Source organism: Panthera uncia, chromosome F1 (genome assembly GCF_023721935.1).
Source record: "Panthera uncia isolate 11264 chromosome F1, Puncia_PCG_1.0, whole genome shotgun sequence".
In the NCBI taxonomy this organism is placed as follows: domain Eukaryota; kingdom Metazoa; phylum Chordata; class Mammalia; order Carnivora; family Felidae; genus Panthera; species Panthera uncia.
Window position 1 is genome coordinate 31,169,637 of NC_064813.1, and position 23,824 is coordinate 31,193,460.

General features: G+C 43.4%; 1 protein-coding gene across 1 annotated transcript in view; it reads left to right on the forward strand.

Annotated features, from left to right (window-relative positions):
- Nucleotides 1–608: 608 nt before the first annotated feature.
- The window catches only part of KCNH1 (potassium voltage-gated channel subfamily H member 1), a 331,323-nt gene continuing 308,107 nt past the window's right edge, over nucleotides 609–23,824 (forward strand). Inside the window, exons 1-2 of the mRNA XM_049635049.1 lie at nucleotides 609–773; nucleotides 8,677–8,795. Of these exons, the coding sequence (XP_049491006.1) occupies nucleotides 632–773; nucleotides 8,677–8,795 (261 nt within the window). The 5' untranslated portion in view covers nucleotides 609–631. The remainder of the gene's footprint in view (nucleotides 774–8,676; nucleotides 8,796–23,824) is intronic.

Sequence of the window (23,824 nt, forward strand, 5' to 3'; positions counted from 1 at the left end):
AGCCTAAAGCCACCTAGAAACCTCCTTTTTGAGGGAGCCTATGCTGGGAGAATCATCGTGGTGGTTCTCCTTCTTCAGTGCGTTGTCACCTGCCCCATTGTATTGGACCTTTTGGATCTTTATTTTTGGGAGAGAGACTTAGAAATATACCTTTTTGGCCCATGGTTGATTGAGCATGTGAGTCAAACTGATGGATTCCCAAACTGGATTTTGACAGTAGGGCCTTTTAGCAATGGAAGTTGGAGTTTGCATGGTCTGCTGTCCATGGTTGGCAATGCCCATTGTTGGTCCCTACTGTTTACTTGTCCACTTCATGGTCTAAGGCAAGTATGTAGGCTTCTGTACCTTAGTTCCTTCTGTAAGATCAGGAGGTTCTTGACCCATTTTCTAATCATTTTGCAAGGGTTAAGAGATCTACACTTACAAAATTATTTGAACTAAAGAAAATCCCTGCCAAATAGTCACCATGAAAGTTTTTTATTCCAGCAAGAAGAGGAATTAATGGTATGATATCCCAGCACCTAAAGGAATGAGACCATTCAAAAATGAATTAATATGTGTACCTATTCATTTCCAAGTCTTTATTCCATAGCCCCTCACGTGAAAATGAAAATTACTGACCGACCTTTTGATGTCTCTTTCAGGGACACCTGTGTGGTTCTTTGTGAAAATTGCTCCAATTCGAAATGAACAGGATAAAGTGGTTTTATTTCTTTGCACTTTCAGTGACATAACAGCTTTCAAACAGCCCATTGAGGATGATTCATGTAAAGGTTTGTAATTCTGATTTGTACAAAAACATTTATGCCTTTTTCCCCCCCTGTGGTGTGTCTCCCATTACGGAGAATTTGAGGTTGCCAAGGCAATCTCTGCACAAAGATCAAGATTTAAACTCAGATTTGTGTTGGGTAAAGCACTGTATCATTCTGGAATGTATTAAGTGGGAGAAGGGGAGGAGAAAAAAAAAAACTTTGTTTAGGAAAGCATTTGAATCAATTTTATACCTTTTGTAGCTTAACCCTTTCCAGTAAAGGTTAGACAGAAGAAGGTAGTTGGGCACCTTTGGTATCAGCGGAGTCTTTGTAGGTGTTCCCAGGACAGATCTCAGTCATGTAAATGAGGCAGTCCATGGCCACATTCATCTTACTTGTATATAAAGTTTGTTAGATTTGACTGACATCTCTCCCTCTGTGGTTGATGGAGCTATGTCTGTGGCTGGTGAATTCATCGGAAACATGGTATTAATGAGGCCAGGGTCTTGAGTAGCCTTTCCATATGGGTTGTTTGATCAGCTTGTGACCACAGATTTTAGTGCTCACTTCAGCCATATCACATGCACGTATTGTTTGAATAATACTGGGGGCCAAGGAAGGAAATGGCTCAGGATTTATACAACATGTATATGCTTGAAGAGGTTCCACTAATCAGATGTACAAAAGATGGCTTGTGATTCCCAGAGGTTTGGGATTAGGGGGTGTCACAGCCCTCTCTTCCATCCGTCTTCCCGCATGCACGCGAGACAGTCAGGAGGCCGTCAGCTCTTCTTTTTTGCAGTGCATCTTGGCTCTGTGGTTGATTTTCCAGCTCTCTCTGAGAACTCTGCTCCTTGTGGTTTCCCAAGATGCAGCAGAGAGATGCTAGAAGGGCCCGGGCAAGAGTGAAACTGACAAAATTGTGATTGTTAAAATGTGCCTTAGAGGAGGAAAGAAAAAGCATTATGTGGGTGCTGAATCCTCTAGCACATGTGGATGCTCACATTTACAGAGTTCAGAGCACAGTCCTGTGTAGACCAGTGCATCCTATTTTTTTAAACTGATAACGATAACCCAGTAAATCGATTTTAGCCTGCCTTTTGATTTTAAGACGACTGCAGATGTCAAGTTTCTCGGCCAGTTCCTCAGCCTCCTGCAGTCTCCTTTTTCTCCTGCAGATCTGTGATTCCCTGATTCCTAGTTTCTGACTTGAAGATTCCTCAGTGCAACAGGGATTACACGGTGATAGACTCACTCATGATTAAGGGTCACCCTTCTGTCCTCCAGAAACGCCATTGGCTTTTTTTAACTGAATAAACTCATAGATCCTGTTTTAAAGGCAGTCAGATATTTTGACATTTGCTTTTGCAAGTTTTCTCTTAAATCTTTGAAGTAACGTGGTTTGGTTGAGTCAGCACACTTGCGTTTCACCACCACTGGAACATTTTTGGGTGACATGCAAGTATTGTTTAGTAGGAAAGACATACCCAACAGAGAATGTGCCACCTGGGTGTCTGCATTTGGTTCTCATGAAACGTGAAAGAAGAGATAAAAACAGTGACGTGGTGAGGCTCACCTAGGTTTATTTTCCAGGAGTAAAAAATGCTCTACTTCACTTAACCTGCCTCAATGATGCATTTCCTCGCTGATGAGAGTTTTGGTACGTGCACACACACCCACCTTAGTGCTCCTGGCAGGAACGCTGCTAGTGGATCATCCTTAATGTCTCCTCCAAGACGTGACTTTGTAAGCCTGTACATTTTAAATGCCATGATGGGTATGTTTAGACACTCCCACTTTTATGTCACTGTGGCCCTGGCTGACGTTGATTTGGTAGTCCACTTGGGACAAGGTCAGATTTTATATTAGTCCGTTTACGATAGAAAAGCATGACAGTTCTCCAGGCCTTGTTAGTTGTAAGTCTATAAACTGAAATTCTGGCTGCAAGGATCAAATCTAGGAAAACACGTTGCTGTGTAGCTGGATTGTTCTCCTGACTTGACATTTCTTCTTGGATGTGCTCTCACATTGAGAGGTTCTGGCAGGTCCAACTGGGTTTTCAGTACAGCACCTCAGTCAGCAATAAGAATCTCAGAAGTCTTGCTGACCCAGGCTTGTTTAGAATTCACTTTTGAGATGGAATGGAAGGGTGGATTATCCCAAACCCCAGAAATCCCCAGATAATTGCTCTTTGGCATAGCAGCACAAGATGTTTCCCAACATCAGATTAGTCTTCTTTTTAGTCAACTGTGCTCAAATTGTCTTTAAAGTGACTTTATTTTCTCTAACTTTGGGGCTTGGGAGTGGGATAAGTGCATCCAGTAGTGACACGAGAAAGCCACTTGGTGCCTAACATTTTCCCAGAAACACTCCACAAAGTGGTAAACACACAGGGTAATCTTCAGTGGACTATTTTAGCATCTGACACAACGTAACTCCCCTTTGGCGAGTGATTGGGCCACCCCAGACCCCCTTTCCTTTAGTGTATCAGTTCTCAAGCTCCTTTTTATGAATGATCTGGGCCCCTGGACTTCCTTATCTCTTTTCTGTCCATCTTTTGACTACTTCCTTTGCTCTCTGACAAAAGGTGTCCACAGGACCTTCCTTTGGACAGAAAATGCAAGTCGAGCTAGGTTTGCTGTTTGGTAGCAGCTCTGGGCTGTGTGTATATGTATTTGAAGTCAGAATGACAGAGTAGGTGGGAATTCTTGGCTGAAATGAGAATTGAATCTCTCACTTTTCTGTTATTATGGATAATTGGTAGTGGGGCTGCAGGACATTTTTCTCTGTCCTATTCTCGCTTCTCAGCTGGGAGGCTTGGGCAAGTGGGCAGAGAAGAATTCGATGGTAAGGCTCAGGGTTTGCTCTCTGCATTGCTCCCCAGAGGATGAGGATGGATTACCCCTCTTGTTTTGTCTCTTACTCCACCAAATAGTCTCACACTGAAGGAGCGGATTCATTTTCAGAGACCCACAGATTTAGTGCTACATAGTTAAACTTGAGCCAGATTCAGATAAAGTAAAGGAATGTAAAACTCCAGAGGAGATTTTCAAAGGCCAAAGATTGAGAATATTCAGGGGTGAGGCCTCTGGCAAGCTGCTGTAACTGCTGATCTGTCTGTATGTCTTCCTGTGGGATATTCGTGAGGCACTCTTGGGAAAGAAACCGGGCAGTGGATACCAGCCACAGGTGCCTTCGGCCCCTTCAGTATTAACATTTTATCCCTCTGCCCTTAGGATGATGGAAAGGTGATGATTTAGTGGCTGCTCCTCGAAGAAGCCACCCTAGATTTTTGGTTGTTTCTATAGTGATAGGGAAAAGACCAGGGGAGGAAGACTTGAGGGTGCTTGGGCAGTGTCCACACTGACTGTCCATCTTGGTCCTCAGTGTCTTCTGTGCTCTTGTGTATGTTGGGTTATGGCACCAGCTCCTCTAAGAGAATCTGTGACTCTGCAGATTAGGGCAAGTTTGGCCTCGCAGCCTCCCCACCGAGGTCAGGACACCTTACAGCCGTCTCCTCTTCAACTTCTACTCAAAGTGACTTGGCATGATTTCCCAGGGTAGGAGCCTATATGTCTGTCTTTTCTTGCATCCCTGGACTTCTCCTTGGACGAGCTGGAATTTCATTTCATCCCAGAGTCATCTCTTCTTCTGGCCTAGGGAAACACAGGGCTTTGTGGGCTAAAGAAGCCTAGTGGGGGGCTTACCCCAGTTGAAACCAGTAGCCATCATGTGGTCAAGGAAGGGGGAAATAGTTGTCCTTACTAAGCATGGAGAAAAGACCTAGTAAGTGCTTTTTAGCTGATTGCTGGATTACATATTGTGTTCCCTTTCTTCTATCCTTCTTCTCCCATCATGCCTCCTCTTCCCTTCCTGCCCACCCCCTCTCACCCCAAAGACACACAGGAAGTGTGTGTGCTGAAGAGCTAGAGGTCTGCCTAAAGCAGAGGGGAGTGTACAAAGGAAGGAGTGAGCTGTTCTGCTGGTGGTAGGGCAGGATCCCAGAAATGTTCCCTTAGTTTCCTCGTGGAAAGTGACCATTGGACTTCCCCCAAGGAAGATTGTCTTGAGCTAGGTTCTCATTGGGTTGTCTCCTCCCATTTGGCCTTTTGGACAACAGGAGCTCCGTTGTTTTCAGGAATGTTTCTCCTGATGGCTTTGGTCCAAATTATACAAGGTATCTTCCATAAAATCCATTTGCTCCTCTTATGTGTTTTTAATCTCATTGCATGGCTCTCACCCTAGTCACCCAAATTGGGAACCCAGAGGCTGCCTGGATTGCTACAGTATTGTCCAGGCACGCAGAGTCTCTTGCCTGGGGTCCTAACTGGTCTTTTATCTATCAACCTTGTTTTTTATTTTTTTAAATGTTTTTATTTATTTTTGAGAGAGAGGGAGAGAGAGAGAGAGAGCACGCATGAGCTGGGGAGGGGCAGAGAGAGAGAGAGAAAGAGAGAGAATCTGAAGCAGGCTCTAGGCTCTGAGCTGTTAGCACAGAGCCTGACATGGGGCTCAAACTCATGAACTGCGAGATCATGACATGAGCTGAAGTCAGATGCTTAACTGACTGAGCCACCCAGGCACCCCTATCAACCTTGTTTTTTAAAATCTACTATTCACATTACCATTCTGTCTTTTGTCTTTTTTCTTCTTCTTCTTCCTCCTCTTCTTCTTCCCCCTCTTCTTCTTCTTCCCCTTCTCTTTCTTTTTCTTCTCCTTCTTCTCCTTCTCTTCTTCTTCTTCTTCTCCTTCTCCTTCTCCTTCTCCTTCTCCTTCTCCTCCTCCTCCTCCTCCTCCTCCTCCTCCTCCTCCTCCTTCTTCCTCTTCTTCATGTTTATTTATTTATTCTTGAGAGAGAGAAAGTGCAAGTGGGATAGGGGCAGAGAGGGAGAGAGAGAATCTGAAGCAAGCTCTGCATTGTCGGTGCCACCCTAGATGTGGATCTCAAACCTACGAACTGTGAGATCATGACCTGAACCAAAGTCGGACGCTCAACTGGCTGAGCCACCCAGGCGCCCACCATTCTGTCTTTCTAAAGTGAAATCAGAGTGTTTCCTCCTCCCTACTATATTTGAACTCCTCCCTGGTTCCCTATGGGTTTCAGAATGAAGTTCATATTTCTCAGTTTGCTATCTAAGTTGTTATCACCAAAGTTCTTCTCCATCTGGCCCCTGACAACCACTTTAACATCACTTCAAGCCACTGTCTACACCCCCCTCCTTTCTACCAGTCATGGCATTTGGGATGTCTTACTCTTCACTGACATGTTACCCTATTTTATGATTTTCGCTTTTGTAGGTGCTGTTCCTTCTGTGTGCAATGTCTATCTTTTCCTTCTTGTTTTTAACTCCTACTCATCTTTCAAAATTTGTCCTAGTGTTACCCCTTCTGGGAAGCCTCCCAAGCCTGGATTAGATAGATATGCCTTCTCTGGACAGTCTTGACCATAGCATCCTATACTCATCTCTGTTACAGAACTTAGCTAATGAGCTAAGTCATGGCTTATGTCATGGCTTTTAAAATTTATTTGCCAGTCTTCCCTACTAGAGCGCATGCTCTTTGAAGCCAGAGTCTATATCTTATTTATCTTAGTATCTCTAGTACCTAGCACTATGCCTGGTATATAGCAATTATGTTTATGAATTAATACATGAATGAATGAAGTTTTTTCATCTGGGCAGGCAATGATTCCTACTAGAAAGTATCTGTAGTTCAGAAAGAACATGGGGTGGAACTTGAGGGAGAACTTATTTCCTTCCATCAGAACAGGCAGAGCCTGGCCGTCCTGGTAGAGATGTGATGGAGAATTTCACACTGCCTGTCCGTTTCCCCATCCAACACCCACTCATCTTCCCATGCTGTCCACTGAGGTAGCCGAGAGCCAACTCCTTTAAGAGCCACATTCTTAGAAAGGTTTCAGGGCTAGCCTGAGCCTGGGGAAATGCCTAGAGGTCCAGGGATCTTTCTTTTCATCCCTTGTGCTAGATAGACCAGGACCCTGAGCTTCCTGCCAGGCAGGGTCAGGGGTATCTGTCCTGCCACCTCCTTCTTATCATTGGTCCCAGAGTATGGGTCATGGTGGTGGTAGTAGTGATGGTAGTGGAAGGGTAGGTTGTGGGTTAGGTTGGGGGGGGGGGTGTTGCAGAACCCTCGTTGATGTCTGCATGCCCAACTATGTTTTACCTGATTGAAAATTATACTTTCTGTTCTTGAAAATCATTGTAGAATTCAATTCCAGTTTTGTTTGGAGCTGAAAGAGAGCCTAACTCTGAAAGAGACTTAAAAAAATTCTGGTTGACAGCTCACAAAAGCAGATTCCAGTGAGCATCTTCATAAATGGTACATTTGGGGGAGATGTGAAACCCCTGCAGAGTCTGGGCCATCCCCTCCTGTTAACATTAATGGGACCCCTACTGCCTGACTACCATGTGTCTCTTTTCAAGCTGACTCCAGCAGTCCTATTTCTCTGCTTAATGGCATCAGGATGGATGAAAATGCCACTGTCTTTTATTAAACCTAGAGCTTCTGGAATAAGATAATAAAGCACTGATTTGCTATTCTTTCCATGTTGACAAAAATTTATCCAGATCATGATTCTTAAAGGTGCAAAAAAAAAGGGCCATTCTGCTGCTTAACTTCATTCCTCTGGGTTCCAAGTCTATCTTGGAAAGGTGCTCCAGGGTAGAATTTGGCAGAACTGAGGTCTGCTGCAAGGTGTTGAATACTGCCAAACACTAAAGGATAAAAACCAAAAAACATCACCTAGTCCTGTTTTTAGCTGCCATGTAAAAAGAGCTGGGTGCTCTGTTTACTTGCTATCTACTCCACGTCTAGGTCTTTGAAGCACCTCAACCCCAAGGTTGGTCTTGAGAACACTGCCAGGGTTTCATGGGTCTCTTGAGGCAATTGCCATGGTCATAACCTGGATGCAGATGAGTTGGGTTGCTGGGTATTGGAATGGACAGTTGTCTTTGGAGATAATTAAATGCAGCAAAGATCACTCATATGTCTTAGATTCTGCGTTGTGGAGGGGGCTGGATTGGAAAAAGATCAGTATTTTACTTTTCCTGGAGGAGCTGGTCCAGAGTGCCAAGGAGGCCTCCAGACAGCCTCTGTTTCAGTCTGCTAACCTGAGCCCACTAAACTTAGCCCCTTTGTTTTACCAGACAAATGCACCCTGCCTTTAGGCAGCTAGAGTATTTTAATTTCCACTTTACAGATAAGGCTTAAGCAATTTAAATGACTGGTTGGTGATCACAAAGCAAGCTGGAGGCAGAAATGGGACTTGCTCCAAGTTCGGCTCTTTGGGATTCTTGTTATTTGGAGGAACCTGTCACCAACTGTCCTTCCCCCATCCCAGAGCAGACTAAAATATGCCTGTGCTTCACCCCCCTCCCCCAAAAGGGATTAGATTCATTTCTCATTCCCCTGGCTTTGGAGAATGCATTGCATGGGATAGCCATTTAACTGGCTTGTCCACATAACACTTGGAACCTGCTTGGTCTCTAGTAGATCAGACTACGTGGGGGTTGGGGGCAGCTTGAGCCCAAAGTCTGAGAAATATCTCAATTGCCTGGCATTATCTGGCAGAAAAGCCTTGAGATAGAATGGAAACATCTGGGTTCTGGACTCTGTAGTCATCTGAGCACTCTGTGCCCCAGTTTTCCTATTTGTAAAACGGTACTAAAACCTGTCACAAAGCTATGATTAGGATAATGTGAAAGGGGAAGAGTAAACTGCAACACAAATTTGTCTAGGTGCTTTTTTGAGCAGCGAGTCTGGGCTGGGAGGAATACAGAATGATTCATGGGAGCCCAGGAGGACAATGGGTGTATGTGCTTCTGACAGCTTAACTTGTGGTGTGAATGTCCATGACCTTCAGGACATGGTTGAAGCTGTCCTTTCTCTCCTCTACATGCTCCAGGCTGGGGGAAGTTTGCTCGGCTGACCAGAGCACTGACGAGCAGCAGGGGGGTCCTGCAGCAGCTGGCTCCCAGCGTGCAGAAAGGCGAGAACGTCCACAAGCATTCCCGCCTGGCTGAGGTAAGGGCAAGGGGCCAGCTCGTCTTAAACCGCACTTCCCTGGGATCCCTGGGACTGAGAAAATGCCACAAAGCAAGTGTGTGGTTTGGAATGGACTTTCAGGACCCTCACACTCATGTGTTGGCTGGGCTGCACACCATAATGAGTGACTTTGGGAAAGTGACCTAATTGCTTTGAGCTTTGTACTTTCCCATATGTAAAAGGGGCCTGCAGACAGCTCTGTTCTAACGTATTGAGGTTACAGGTGTCAGTTCACTTTTTTTGAGGGAGTAGAGAAAGAACTAGAAGTGCTATAGATATGAAGGGGTTTTTACTTCTAAACCATAAACAATTTTGTTATTCAAGCAATACATATTATTAGAGGGGAAAAAAAAGGTACAGAAGCAAAAAGAAAAAAAACAACAACCTGTAATCTCACTAACCACATGGCTTTATTATAATTTTTGTATACATTCTTTAACTCTTTTCTTTGCATATATTGTCTTTCCTAAAGCCTAATAAATACATTTTTCATGTTAATATTTATGAAGTTCAGATGTATCTAAGAATCAATGTGTATATTTGATACGGTCGTGTTACCTTTTCTTCCCTTTCTATAATCATGAACATCTTTCCAGGTTAATACATGTACCTGAAATTCTTGTTGTTCTGGTAACCTTTGTAGTAAGGAAAACCTGTGACAGGTGGTATTCTCCCTTTTACTGGGACAAATGAGCAGCTGGGATGCCTGGACTTAATGCACCCAAATTACTGGACTCTGGCATCCAAATCACTTATTATCTGCCTTTGATGGTGTCTGGTCCTCATTCTTTCCACTCAGCCTGGTGGACCAGATAAGAGCATTATACCCTGCACACAGCAAGCTTTCATTTTAGCCAGAGATGACTGTGTATGTTGTCTCTCTGCCTGGTGGTGGCCACTCAGCTCTTGACCCTTGCTCCGATGCCAGGACCCTTTCTGGCCTGACTCCTGGCTCCCTGACTCCTAAGAGAGAAACTGCCAGCATGGTGTGGCTCACAGGGGCGCTGCGCACAAGTGCACCGAGTGTCAGATGCGTTAACTACAGATCTCCTTGCGGCATCCCAAAGCTTTGGCCAATAGTGGGAGTGAGAGGATTCACCTGTGTCATGTTAGAGAAGGAGAGGCATTTGGAAGCATAGTTTTTGGTCATGATGTGGGCTTAGTATAAGATAGGAAGAATAATAAAGGAGACCTTTTGTTCACAGCCTGCACTTTCCTTGTTGGGTCTTTTGGTTAATAAAACAACCTCCTTTGGGGCTGTTCTCTGCCTTGCTGACTCTTAGCCACTCTGCTTGCCGTTCCTTGCACACACCTCGCCTGCTCTTCTCGCAGATATCTGTGGGGCAGTTCCTTCACCAGCTCCAAGTCTTTGCTCAAATGTCATTTTTTCTGGGTGGCTCCCTGAATCAGGGTTCTACCAGAGAAACAGAACCACTAGGATATTTGTATGTTAAGAGGTTTATTGCAAGGAATTGGTTTATGTGATTGTGGGGGCTGGCTAGGCAAGTCTAAAATTTGTAGGGCAGCTTGGCCAACTGGGAAAAACTCTTGGACGGATCTGATGCCAAAGTCCACAGATGGTATTTCTTCTCCTGCAGTTCTGCTCTTAAGGCCTTTCAACTGATTAGGCAGGGCCCGCCCAGATTATAGGGTATACTCTGCTTTCCTGGAAGTCGGCTTATTGTAGCTATCACATCTACAAAATTCCTTCACTGGAATGCTTAGATTAGTGTTTGATCAAATAACTGGGTACCATGGCCTAGCCAAGTTGACACATAATACTAACAATTACAGTCCATGCCTTGTCAGCTTGTCATACACATTTACTTAAATCATACTTAATCTCCCAATAAAGACAGTAACAAAGTCATACTTTCACTTAACATGCTCCCCTTATCCTGCATATAACCAAAAACATGCCAGCTCTTCCCACAGAAGAGGACACAAAATCCTTGGGTGATGTTCACTCTTCCCCTTGATACTCTGTCACTTAAATACTCAGGTGTAAACTAGTATTAATACATCTTATGTTTGTTGATAGGGGGCAAGAGAGGGAAGAAAATAGAGTATTTGCTTAATATATGTATATATACATATATATGCATATGTATGTACTATATATACACACACACACACATTTGTATGAAAATGAAAATACTCATAACTCCTAATTCTCTCCTGCTCTTTTTCTCCACTTAGTCCCTTATAATGTACCATACAGCTTATTCATTTATTCTGTTTGTTACTCATCAATACATCCCAAGTACTTAAAACAGTGCCAGGCACATAGTATATAGCTTATCAGTAGTGGGTTTGTTTTTTTTTTTAATTGATTGAATTGATGACAGAAAGGAAATGATGTAGTGTTTTTGTCGACCTGTCTGGCAGAAGCACTTGCTCATTGACTGGCAATATGAAGCAGACATCTGGGTCCCATCCCAGGGAATAGTAAATTTTAGTTAGCCTGGCTAGAGGCTTATGGATTGTATCTTTACCAAGAACCAGATTTGGATTTTGTTGATTTACTCAAATGGTTTTCTGTTTCCAATTCATTGATTTCTGCCCTAATGTTTATTATTTATTTTCTCCTATTTACTTTGGGTTTAACTCACTCCTCTTTTTTTTTAGTTTCCTAAGCTAGAAACTTAGATTATTGATTTTTGATCTTTCTTCTCTTCTCATATATGCATTCAATGCTGTAAAACTTCCTCTAAGCACTACTTTCACTGCATCCCACAAATGTAAGTTCTGTGTTCATTAAAAAAATTTTTTTTAATGATTACTTATTTTTGAGAGAGAGAGAGACAGAGTACAAGGGGGAAGGGGCAGAGAGAGAGGGAGGCACAGAATCCCAAGCAGGCTCCAGGCTTCAAGCTGTCAGCACGGAGCCGGATGCAGGTCTCGAACTCATGTACTGTGAGATCATGACCTGAGCCAAAGTCAGACACTCAACTGGCTGAGCCACCCAGGTGCCCCAAGTTCTGTGTTCATTTTAAACTGTTCTCAGTTTAAAAATAGTTTGAAATTTCTCTTGAGATTTCTTTTTTTATCTCATGTTATTTAGAAATGTGTTGTTTAATCTCCAAATATTTTGGGGTTTCACAGCTATCTTTTTGTTATTGCTTTCTAGGTTTTAAATCCACTGTAATCTGAGACCAGACATTGTATAATTTCTGTTGTTTTAAATTTGTTAAGGCTGTTCCACTGACAATAAGTTCCTTAATTTTTTTCAGAGAAAATCATTATTTCTCCCTTACTTTTTTAAAAAAAAGTTTACTTATTTATATATAGAGTGAGCACGTGTGTAAGCTGGGGAGGGGCGGGGGGGGGGGAGAGAGAGAGAGAGAGAGAGAGAGAGAGAGAGAGAGAGAGAGAGAGAGAATCCCAAGCAGGCTCTGGGCTATCTGAGCAGGGCCTGACGTAGGGCTCGATCTCATGAACTGTGAGATCATGACCTGAGCCAAGATAAAGGGTAGGATGTTTGACTGAGCCACACAGGTGCCCATCTCCTTCACTTTTTAAAGATCATTTTATAGGGTACAGAATTCTAGACTGGTGATTGTTTGTTTGTTTGTTCGTCTCTCAACTCTAAATATTTTAGTCTGCTCTCTTTTTGCTTATGTTTCTGAGGAGAAGTTAGATATACTTCTTATCTTGGCTCCTTATAGGTTAGGTATTTTTTGCCTCTGGCTTCTTTCAGGATTTTTTTTTTACCTTTGATTTCCTGCAGTTTGAGTATGATGTATGCCTGTGTGTGTTGTCTGTTTATTTAATGGTCCTATATTCTGTTTGTGTTCTGTGAGCTTCCTGAAACTGGGATTTGGCATCTGATATGAATTTGGGGGAAATAGTCATTATTGCTTCAAATATTTTTTCTGTTTCTCTCTTTCTTCCCCTTCTGGTGTCTCCGTTACACCTATGTTATACCTTTTGCAGCTGTCTCACAGTCCCTGGATATTGTTTTATTTGGTCCTTTTTCTCTTTGCTTTCGGTTTTGGAGGCTTCTATTAAATCCTCAAGCTCAGAGATTCTTTCCTCAGCTGTGTTCAGTCTGCTAATGAGCTCATCAAAGGCATTCTTCATTTCTGTTAAGAGTGTTTTTGATATCTAGTATTTCTTTTTGGTTCTTTCTTAGAATTTCCATCTCTTTTCTTACATAACCCATCTGTTCTTGCATGTTACGTTTTCCATTAGAGGCCTTCGCATATTAATCATGGTTGTGTTAATTCCTGGTCTGATAATTCCAATGCCCCTATCATACCTGGGTCTGGTTCTGATGCTGCACTGTGTCTTTAGACTGTTTTTTGGCTTTTGGTATGGCTTGCAGTGTTTTGAAAGCTGAACTTGACGTGCTGGGTAAAAGGCACTTGGGTAAATAAATAGGCCCTTAGTGGTGTGGGAGTGAGGTGTCAGGGGAGAAGCAGCATTTATAGTCCTATAATTAGCTGTTCTAAGGAGCTTATGCCCCCTGGAATGTGAATTTCACGAATGTCTCTCAGTATATTCCCTACTTAGGCCAGACAAAATGCACAGAGGGGCCCAGAATTGGATATCCCCACCCCCCTATCAGAGAGGCTCCACAAAACCTAATACATTAATTAGGTTCTGGTTCAATAGTTTCTCCTGAGGGCAGACTTTTTTATTTTTTTAAGAAGAATAGAATGCTCTCATGTATTTCAGTATGGTTACTTTTCTCCTCCTCTTCAAGAAGCATGAGAGTATATTTTTCTTTGATTTTCACTGTGAGGATGGCTACAGGTCCTGGAGGTCAAGCTCTCAAAACCATGAGTGGCTCCCCCTGGAACTTGTAACTCTCAGACTTGGTCACACTGAGCCACCTGCAGCTTAGATTTCCCCATCCGGCACTAGTTTTTGTGCAGGCTTCTGCTCATGGAAAGTTGTTATTTCTTTTATTCACCTGCCCTCTTCTCCAATTTTGGTACAGCACTTTGCTGTGAAGTTTCGCTTCTTGGATGGATCTAAGAATTGTAGATTTTTCAGTTTGTTCAGCATTTTTACTTGTTGTTATGATGGAGTGACAGTTTCCATTCTGAAGTGGAAGTTGGCAGGTAAGTTTTAAACAGAGAAAATGTGTTCCCTGCTCATGGCCTGTCGCCAGTTTCCTGCTCAGTTTTCTCACTGGTAGGGGCCACTGGCCAAATGGTGATTACGAGTGTGGATACTGCAGACCTCTCCCACTTCTGGGAAGGTGTGGACACAAAGCCCAAGTGGACTGGAAATAGCAGTTTTGCTTTTGTGTGGATTGCATGCATTATTTTCAAGGCCACCTCATTTCCCTGTTAGACTGCTTTCCTGAGCTCAGGCAGTCTGGCTTTAGTGCTCACCTTACTCCTCAATATCTCCCTCCTGGACTGATCGTAGGAAAGAAGGAGGCACTTACTGTATGCTATGTTCTGGGCTTCTTGTCTTTCATCCTCTAAACAACTTGGAGCAGTTTTACAGAGGTGGAAACTGGGGCATAGGGAAGGTCACAAACTTGTTCATGGTCACCTGGCAGTAGGGGGTATGAGCACCTGTTCTTTTAGCGGGCCAGTTTATTTTCAGATCTTCGTGCGTGAGTCCGGCCAGAGGACCCTTGTCAAGGGTTGAGTTCTGTGGGGTACACATGCTGAGTAACATCTATGAAGGAGAAGGGGGAGGAAGCAGCACTGGGGGAGGGGGGCATCAGACCACAGTGCAGATCTGGTAGAGGCTCTGCAGCCTGACCGGAGCTTTGTAGCAGAGATGGCCTGCTGGGCCTGGCAGGGGGGTCCCATACAGGGCACAAGGGCCAGGCCTCTCAGCCACCGTCTTGCTCAGTCAGTGGCAGGTGCCTCAGTGGAAAGTTCAGGTTTCTGTCCCTGAGGAAGCTAACAGGGGGCTGTCCACTAACTGCACCTGCAGCTGGGCAGAGAATCCTTTCTGGAAGTGGGATCTGAGGGGTTGTGTTTCAGAGTTCGCTACCACACTGTAATGCTTTCTGCCTTAATAGGGAGGAGAGGCACAGTCAGTGTATGGAAGGGCATCACTCCTGCTTAGAGGATTCCGCACTGCGGTTTTCACACAGGGCTGACCCTGCTGGGGTTTGGTCCATCTCGGAGCATTCTGCCGCCATGCCAGCCTCTCTGTCTGGAACGGCTGTGGGGAAGACATGGAGGGGAAAGCACCTTTCCCTGTCACGTCCTCTTTCAGTGCTTCCCTGTGAGCGAGCCAGCTCAGGATATAATGTAGATATGCCATCGTGACGGGCACATCATTCAGCCATGTGCCCGGGGGGTGCGTGGCCCAGCTCCTGATTCTCACCATCTCACCGTAAGGACACTTGGTACATGGCACGTGTTCTGCTGTCCTCCACGCCAGTGATCGCAGTGATGGGCTGAAGTAGCATTGCAGGTTCCAACCCACTGAGCAACTTACTCAGTTGTGAGAGTTCAGGCAAGTCATTTCACCTCTAAGAGCTCCCATTTCCTCCTCTTCCTTCTCTTCAAGTGGAGGGAGTGAGTTCAAACGAGAATAATATGTACCCACAGATTTGTTCAGAGTAGGTTCTCAATGCAAACACTTTGGCATATAGTAAATGCTCAACGGTATTAACTTAATATTAAATTTTCATTTTTGGTTCTTTAAATCTTTATTTAAAAAGTTCTCAAGGGGCGCCTGGGTGGCTCAGTCAGTTGGGCGTCTGACTTTGGCTCAGGTCGTGATCTCACGGCTTGTGAGCTGTGCTGACAGCTCAGAGCCTGGAGCCTGCGTTGGATTCTGTGTCTCCCTCTCTCCCTGCTCCTCCCCCACTTGTGTGCACGCTCTCTCTCTCTCAAAAATAAACACTACAAAAAAAATTTTTTTTTAAAAGTTCCTCAAAAAAGGAACTTTGGGACAAGATGGATGGACATTGAGTACAGTGCTAAGTGAAATAAATCAGAGGAAGGGCAAATAGTGTATGATCTTATATGTGGAATCTAAAAACAAACAGGCAAACAAAAAAACCCGAAGTCATAGATACAGAGAATAGTTGATGGTTGCTAAGTTGGGGGTGGGAGAAATGGGGGAAGGGGTTCAAAAGTGTACAAACTTACACTTATAAAATGAGTAAGTTAGGGGGATGTAACATACAGCACGGTGGCTGTAGTTAACAATACTGTATTGCGTATTTGAAAATTGGTAAGACAGTAGATATTAAAAGTTCTCATCAGAAGAAAAATTTTTAACTGTATAATGATCATTTCACAACTATACACATATCAGATCATTATGTTGTATATCTGAGACTAATATGTTATACGTCAATTACATCTCAGTAAGGAAAAAATTTCAGTTTTCAGAAATAAAACAGGTTCTTCTTTATCAGATTTTAAAAGAGAGGTATATAAAGTAAGAAGTGAAATGTCCACTATTTCTTGGAAGTAACCATTTTTAAACAGTATATGAGTTTTATTACAATGTTTGTATATATTTATAGTGATTTTTTAAACAAAAATGTGGTCCTAGCATATAAATTATTTTCCATTGTGCTTTTTTCCCCCTACTTACTCGTGTATTTGGGATATTTCCCTAACAGTACATATGCCCTTCATTCTTTTTTTTTCCCCTTTAAAAAAATTTTTTTGACGCTTATTTATTTTTGAGAGAGAGAATGGGGGAGGGGCGGAGAGAGAGGGAAACACAGAATCTGAAACAGGCTCCAGGCTCTGAGCTGTCAGAGCCGGATGTGGGGCTTGAACTCACTAACCCTGAGATCATGACCTGAGCCAAAGTTGGAACCTTAAGCAACTGCACCACCCAGGTGCCCCCGCCTTCATTTTTACTGGTTCTTTTGTCTTCCACTTCATGACTATATCCAGATCTATTTAGCTATCTTCCCTTGACGGGTATTTATACAGTTACCAATTTTTGGCTATTATAGATAATACTTCGGTGAACCTCCTTGTATGTATATTTTTGGTTTTAAAATAGAAATCTTTTAAACAGAGAGGTAAAGAGTAATTTAACAAGCCTTCTTTTATTATACAATCTATATAGTGAATGTTGACAGTTTCTCACTTCAGATTCTTTTGTGAAAATTAAAATATTAAAGATAAAGTTGAGGTCCTCTTTAAACTTATTCCTAGAGGTAGTCATTATCCTGAAATTGTATATCTCCTTACTACTGGTGTTTTAATATTTTTATCACTTATGTATTTAACCATAAAGCACATATGGTATGATTGTGTGTATTTTAAAAATATATTTGTACAAATGATATCATACTGTGATATTTTATAACTTGCATTTTACACCCAACATTGATTTTTGAAAGCTTTTTATTTGAAAGAATTACAGATTCACAGGAAGTTGAAAAACTAGTATGGAGAGTGGTTCCTTTCACCCAACCTCCCTCAATGGTAACATCTTATATAACTGTCCTACAATAGCAAAACCAGGAAATCGACATGTGTAGAATAAGAATCGCGTTACTTAAATTAAAGATTATATATGGGCTTTACCAGTTTTTACATGCATTCGTGTGTGTGTGTGTGTGTGTGTGTGTATGCATGTAAGTGTATATTTAGTTTTGAAAGGAGCTGCCAAACTATTTGCCAATTGCAGTTGGTTATATCACTTCATCTTCCTACCAGCAATGCGGTTTCTCTACATCCTTGCCAGCGTTTGATATTGCCACTCTTTCTCATTTTTCACACTAATGAATGTATCGTGATAGCTCATCGTGGTCTTAGTTTGCATTTTAGTAAATGGCTCAAGATGCTGAACATCTTTTCTTGAGCTTGTTTCCAACTACAAGCTTATTGGGTAAAAAGCTTATTCATGTCTCTTGCCCATTTTTAAATTCAGTTCTGCTAACATTTCTTTCTTTTTTTATTGCATTAAACATGTAGGCATACTTTAAAATCTTCTCTCTTACCATTTAATTTTCTCTCGAGCTTATCTACAGCTAGAGGTTTTTGGTGGGAGTCTGTTGGGTCCCCAGTTGTGGAGGCATCTGGATATGGTGGTTGAGTGTGCCTGTACCGTATATCATAAAGTTTCCCCAGGGTTCAGACCAGCTTTTCTGTAAAAGTTTTAGCCCTGGGGCTTCCAACCGTGTGCACAGTGTGAATTCCGGCTCCACCCTTGTGTATGGCATACGTTTGGGGTTTTGATTTGTCACACATAACGCTTTTTCTCCCCAAAGTTCCAGACACGTGTCCAGGTTCCTTTTATATGTGGTGGAGGTCTTTTGTTCTGTGTTTCTCTGTCAGGGCAGCCCTTTGTCACCCAGAGCCTGTGTGACCCCCTCCTGTCCTCTACAGCGTGCCCCCTCTTCTGATAACCCCGCTTCCAAAAAAACACCTGGGCTGTTTGGTTTCAGCTCCTACTGGCCTCTTTGGTTTTGTGCTCCTGTTTCGCTTCCGATACCTGAGATTTTGAACTTTACGATTTCTTTTTAAATGTTTAATTTTTAAACAGCATCTCAGCATGTTTGGTATAACTGGAAGTTTGCCGTATTTGCTTAGTTCACTCTATTGACTGTTGGCTCTGTAAATACTTGCGTTCATGTGAATATGACAGGTTCCTAGAAGTACGATTAAGGAGACAGAGGGTGCAAACATTTAAAACTTGGTAGAAACTGCCAGAGTTCACATGACAAGGTTGTACCCATTTATGCTGCCTGTCTAACCCCGTGTGCCACTTTCTTCTGTCCCCATTACTGCATGTGGTGCTACTGATTGCTTTACTCAGTCTAAAGTTTTAACATTTAAATTCATTAAATTTTTTTTAAGTTTATTTATTTATTTTGAGAGGGAGAGAGAGTGAGCACAAGTGAGGGAGAGGCAGAAAGAGAGGGAGAGAGAACCCCAAGCAGGCTCCATGCTGTCAGTGCAGAGCCTGATGTGGGGCTCAAACCCATGAACCATGAGATCATGACCTGAGCTGAAATCAATAGTTGGATGTTTAACCCACTGAGCCACCCAGGCACCCCAACATTTTCATTAATTTTTAAAGGAGGAGCACTTACTTTTTTATGTACTGCACAGGGATTTGATAGGATAAATATAGAGGATGCCTGCCTTACATGGTCAGGGATGCTGCCCCAGCCGCCCATCAGTACAACGTGCCTGAACTGCATGAGCTGGTGAAGAACCAGCCAGCAGCCTGGGCAGCTGAACAGAGATGCAGAGAACTGAAGTTTACTTACTGCACATATGCACAGCCACGCTTGCTGTCTGCATTCACAAGTGATGCTCAGAGGCACTGCCTGCTGCAGAGGCAGGTACCAGGTCCAGGATGAGTCTGTCATGGTTCCTAGTTTTCCAGTCTCACAGGCCGGAATCACCGGTGGAGGCTGCCAATATGTATGGGAGCAAAGGGTTATCCTTTTTCCTGGAAGCAGACTGTATGTACCTTGAAATTGGGATTTCCTGCTTCACTTTTTTGCTTTCTAGGTGTTGACTTCACTTGACTCTTCAGACTCAGGGAAGAGTGACACGCTCCAGTGATGCCTCACTGCTACATGATACTCTCCTGTCTTGGAGAGGAGTCTAACTTTGACAACAGAAGCTTCTGCTACAGTGTCTTGGGCTAATTTTGCCTCTTGAAAAGAGTCATTTTAAATAGAACTGTCTCAGTGTGCTTGTAGGTAGTAAGTTGGTCATTACCGGAGGTATTTGGATGACCACTTGATGGTATTTTGAATGTGAGCTTGGGAAATAAGGATGGACTAATGGCCTTGCCGTTGCCTTCCAGCTCTGAAGGCCAGCATCGCTCCGTGGGCACTCCCGGTCCATGGGGCTCCTTCTGACCAGCCCTCTCTTGTCTGACGACTGGCGTCTTGTGCTTGGGGGAGGACTCTCAGCTTTTCTCCTTGGTGTATCATTTTGTGTATGGTTTATTATATTTTAATAAACTGTTTATTCAAGACAGGCAGGGGAAAAAGCAAGTGATCAGTTATACCAGGGATCACCCATACATTTGATTTTGGTAAAAAGTTATAAATGATCATGTGAAATGATGCTTAAGGATTTTCTGTAGTTTTTTTCTTTTCTCCTTTCCCTCTCTCTCTCCCTCTCCTTCTCCCTCTCCCCATCCTTCCCCCTCCCTCCCTCTTTATTTTTCTCTCTCTTTCCTTCTTTCCTCTTAAGAGATAAGATGAGATAGTAGAATGAGAAGAGGATTTGGAGTCAGACTGACCTGAATTCTCATCCAAAACTCCACTACGTTCCAGCTGTGTGACTTTCTGAAAGTTACTTCACCTCACTTATCTTTCCTCATCTGATGAAATAAGGATACTACCTGCCCCGAAGGATGGTAGTAAGGATTTGTGATGCTTTACAACAAAAAGGGATCTTATCGCTTCCTGCTTAGAAATCCTTTAATGTCATCTCGCCACTTCTTTGGGTGAATTTAAAATTTATGTAATGACTTACAAAATCCAGCTCATCTCTCTCCAGCCTTATCTGGCTGCCCCGGCTCTCTCTGAGCGTTGTCGGCCAGGTGGCACTCACACCAGTCAAACTCTCTTGCCTCTGGGACTTGGAATGTGCCCTTCCTCTGCCTGCAAGTTCTTGCTCCTTCTCTGGCTGGGCTAGTTCCTATCCATTCCTCAAGTCTCCAAGTAGACATCACACCTTCCCAACGGTCCCTGCCCCACTCAACGCCAGCTCAACCTCCTCAGTCCCTCTCCTTGCCATGTGCAATTTCCGTGTTGAGCACTCATGCCGCCGGGAATGCTGTCGTTGAATATTTGCCTCTTCTGGTGGATGGAAGGTGTGTGAAGGCAGGGGCATTGTCTCTCTTATTTATTCTACATCCGTGCCATCAAACGTAATAGTAAGTGCTTGGTAAAATGTTCATTAAATGAATGAAAGAAGAAGGAAGCAAGAACCTCATTCAGTGCTTCACACTTAGTAGGTCCTCACTAAATGTCAATTCCCTTTCACATTAACCGCCTCCTCCCTTGTCTGTCTTGGCCATGGTAGTGGAATACTATTTCTTGCTGATTTGGTGGGATGGCAATATTACCGTCATTCGTCCTCATCACTTATTCTCAAAACCTGAATTTAAAAAATTTGGATAAAGATTTCAAAATACAAAGTTAAAAGAATTTCTCAGCAGAAACCAGAGTAGAAGTGAGAAGAGTAAGAAGTAAGAAGAGTAAGAGGAAACCCAGATCGTTACCCTATTACATTTTGTGGGGCTTGGTACTGGACCATGACATAAAGTATATGGGTTAATACTTTTAACTGCTTCCCACTGCCTTTATCTCTTCCATGAAAGAACAAGGACATCATGGAAAAAGTTCTAAAAATAACACCTGTCTGGTTTATGGAGAAGGGTGTTTATGACAGGAATTAAACAGTTGTTTAGCTTGGAGTGTTTGAAACCCCAAATCAGGCTTTATTTTGTAACTGGAGCATCATTCTCAGCTTCGTTAACATCCTGCTCTCTCATTTCCTTTGTACATTTTCTGGCGGGGACTGAGTTTGTCCTCACTCTGTAGTCATAAAAACCAAAATCGTTTCTAAATAGAAACAGAGTCTGTGTTAGGGAAGTGGGCGGGGCATGGGGGGGGGTGGCGCGTTTGCCTGGAGTAAAGGGGTTCTGAGGGCTAGGATTTCTCTTTGCCCACAGGGGGAGGATGTTTGAGAGAGTCGTGGTGGATGATGGGATGGTGGTGTTTGTGGGTTGTCCTGTGTCCTTAAATGATCAGTGAAGCCAGTTTGGTTGGTGAATCGTTGAGTACGTTGGGGCCACTGTGAAAGAGGAAGTTCCCTGTGTCTGACCCTGGGCCCTTCTGCTGCCATCCTCCCGGGAGATGATGGCTGCCACCCTCCAGGAGATGACAGTCTTGAGGCTGTTCGCTCCTCTGACCCTTGTTAGGACCCATCCTGGCCATGGTGGATTGGCCAGGTCTTCAGTGTCCCAGGACAGGAAGACTTTACAGTTTGCCCATGATCTTGTCCACTGCTCCTCCCTATTCAGCCCGCATCATCTCTTTCCTGGAATTCTGTGGTACCTCATAGCAGGCCTCCCTGTGCATCCAGGCTTGCCTCTTCTCCTTCTGTCACCCGGATGCTGGAGTACCTTCGCACACAGCAGTTGATTATGAACCTCCCTTACTTAAAATTCTTACCTTGACGTAAAGGGCACATCAAGGTTTGCCTTCCTCTTCCCTTATATTTAGCATCATTTTCCAATTTTGTCTTCTGTAGACACGTCACCCCATCAAAACACAAAATGACAACAAAATGCAAACCACTTCTAGGCCTCAGCCACACCAGGCTTCTCCCACACTCAGCTCTTACCCCACTTCCTCTACATAAGCCTTGTGTACACTGGGTGCTGAAAATGCCCTGCCTGCGTTTTGTCTGTCCATGGCCCATCCTTCAAGGGAGGTCTTGGCAATCACCTCACGTCTAAGCTTTTCCTGACTACCTAAGTCAGTTCATTGCCTCTTTTCCTCTGCTCCTGAAGTACTTTTATACATGCATCTCTTACCACTTTTGTATTATATTTTAGTAGTTTGGTTGCACATCTCTTTTCTCTTCAAAAATTTTTTAATGTTGTTGGGATGGGCACTGGATGTTGTATAGGAAACCAGTTTGATGATAAATTTCATATTTAAAAAAATAAAGGAATGCCAAGGTCTCTGGCATAGAAACTCAAAAAAAATTTTTTTAATGTTTATATATTTTTGAGAGAGACAGAGAGACAGTGTATGAGTAGGGGAGGGGCATAGAGAGAGGGAGACACAGAATCTGAAGCAGGCTCCAGGGTCTGAGCTGTCAGCACAGAGCCCGACGTGGGACTTCAACCCACAGACCGTGAGATCATGACCTGAGCTGAAGTTGGATGCTTTATCGACTGAGCCATCCAGGCACCCCTTCTCTTTTCCTCTAAACTGTGGGATCTTTGGATCCTCATGGGTGACTTTGGTGTCCAGGTGTTCATGGTTGTTTCCATAAGAGTCCATAGAATTGATGGGATCTCTGAGGCCATTTTATTTTGCCTTTTTTCCCCCCAAATAAATGTATTTTATCAGTCTTCCTTTCTTACAAGGCCATTTTAGTTCTGTCATTCTTGGTCTTTGAGGAAGCCAAGGCCGTTAGGCAAACAGGATGTACTTCATGAGCTGATTGCTGGAGTCTTCCTGATTTTCACCCAGGATCTCCTGAATGGGAGAAGATATTTGCAAATGATCTATCCAATAAGGAGTTAATATCCAAAATATATAAAGAAGTTATATAAGTCAACACCAAAAACCCCCACAAATAATCCCATTAAAAATGGGCAGAGGACATGATAGACATTTTTCCAAAGAAGACATGCAGATAACCAACAGACACATGAAAAGATCCTGAAGCAATCTTTTCCTTTATTTGTACAAAAATACTAGTGTTTGGATACTGCTTACCTATTTACAAGAAAAATTCATACATGTACACCCATATCTATATCTCTATTTTTGCTTGACCTTCACAGTATCTATCTGGAATAAGTGGTATTAGCTTCATTTTTCAGTAGAGGAAACTGAGGCATGGGGACCTCGCTTTGCCTGAGGCTCATCAGTAATGAAGCGAAGATTGACTTCCCTGATTTTTTCCTTGATTCACAAGGGAAAAACATGAGCTGGGAGTGAGGCATAGCAGAGGGCAGCACTTGAGATGCTCTAATTTCTAATCTACTTCAGTAGGAATCACTTTGTGTGGTGACCATCTTTTGACACAGAGGGTTTCCGGGTGAGGTGGCTTGGTCCCGCTTCTTTCTTAATCTAGCTAGGCGTGGCTTGGGGACCATGGCATATGGTCTTCAGGGAGATAGGCTCTGGCCAGTGTGGCTGGTTTGGGACTTTAACTGGGAAGGCCTAGAGAAGGTCTACACTGGGGGATGTCACTTTCGACCAGAAGCTGGGTTCATAAGATGACAGGGTGACGTGTTGCCATCATGCAGAGGCCTTGTGGAAAAGCTGTAGTTTTCAAGGGTCCTACGACAGAAGAAAAGCATTGAATTAGGAAACTGGGCTTGGTCATCTG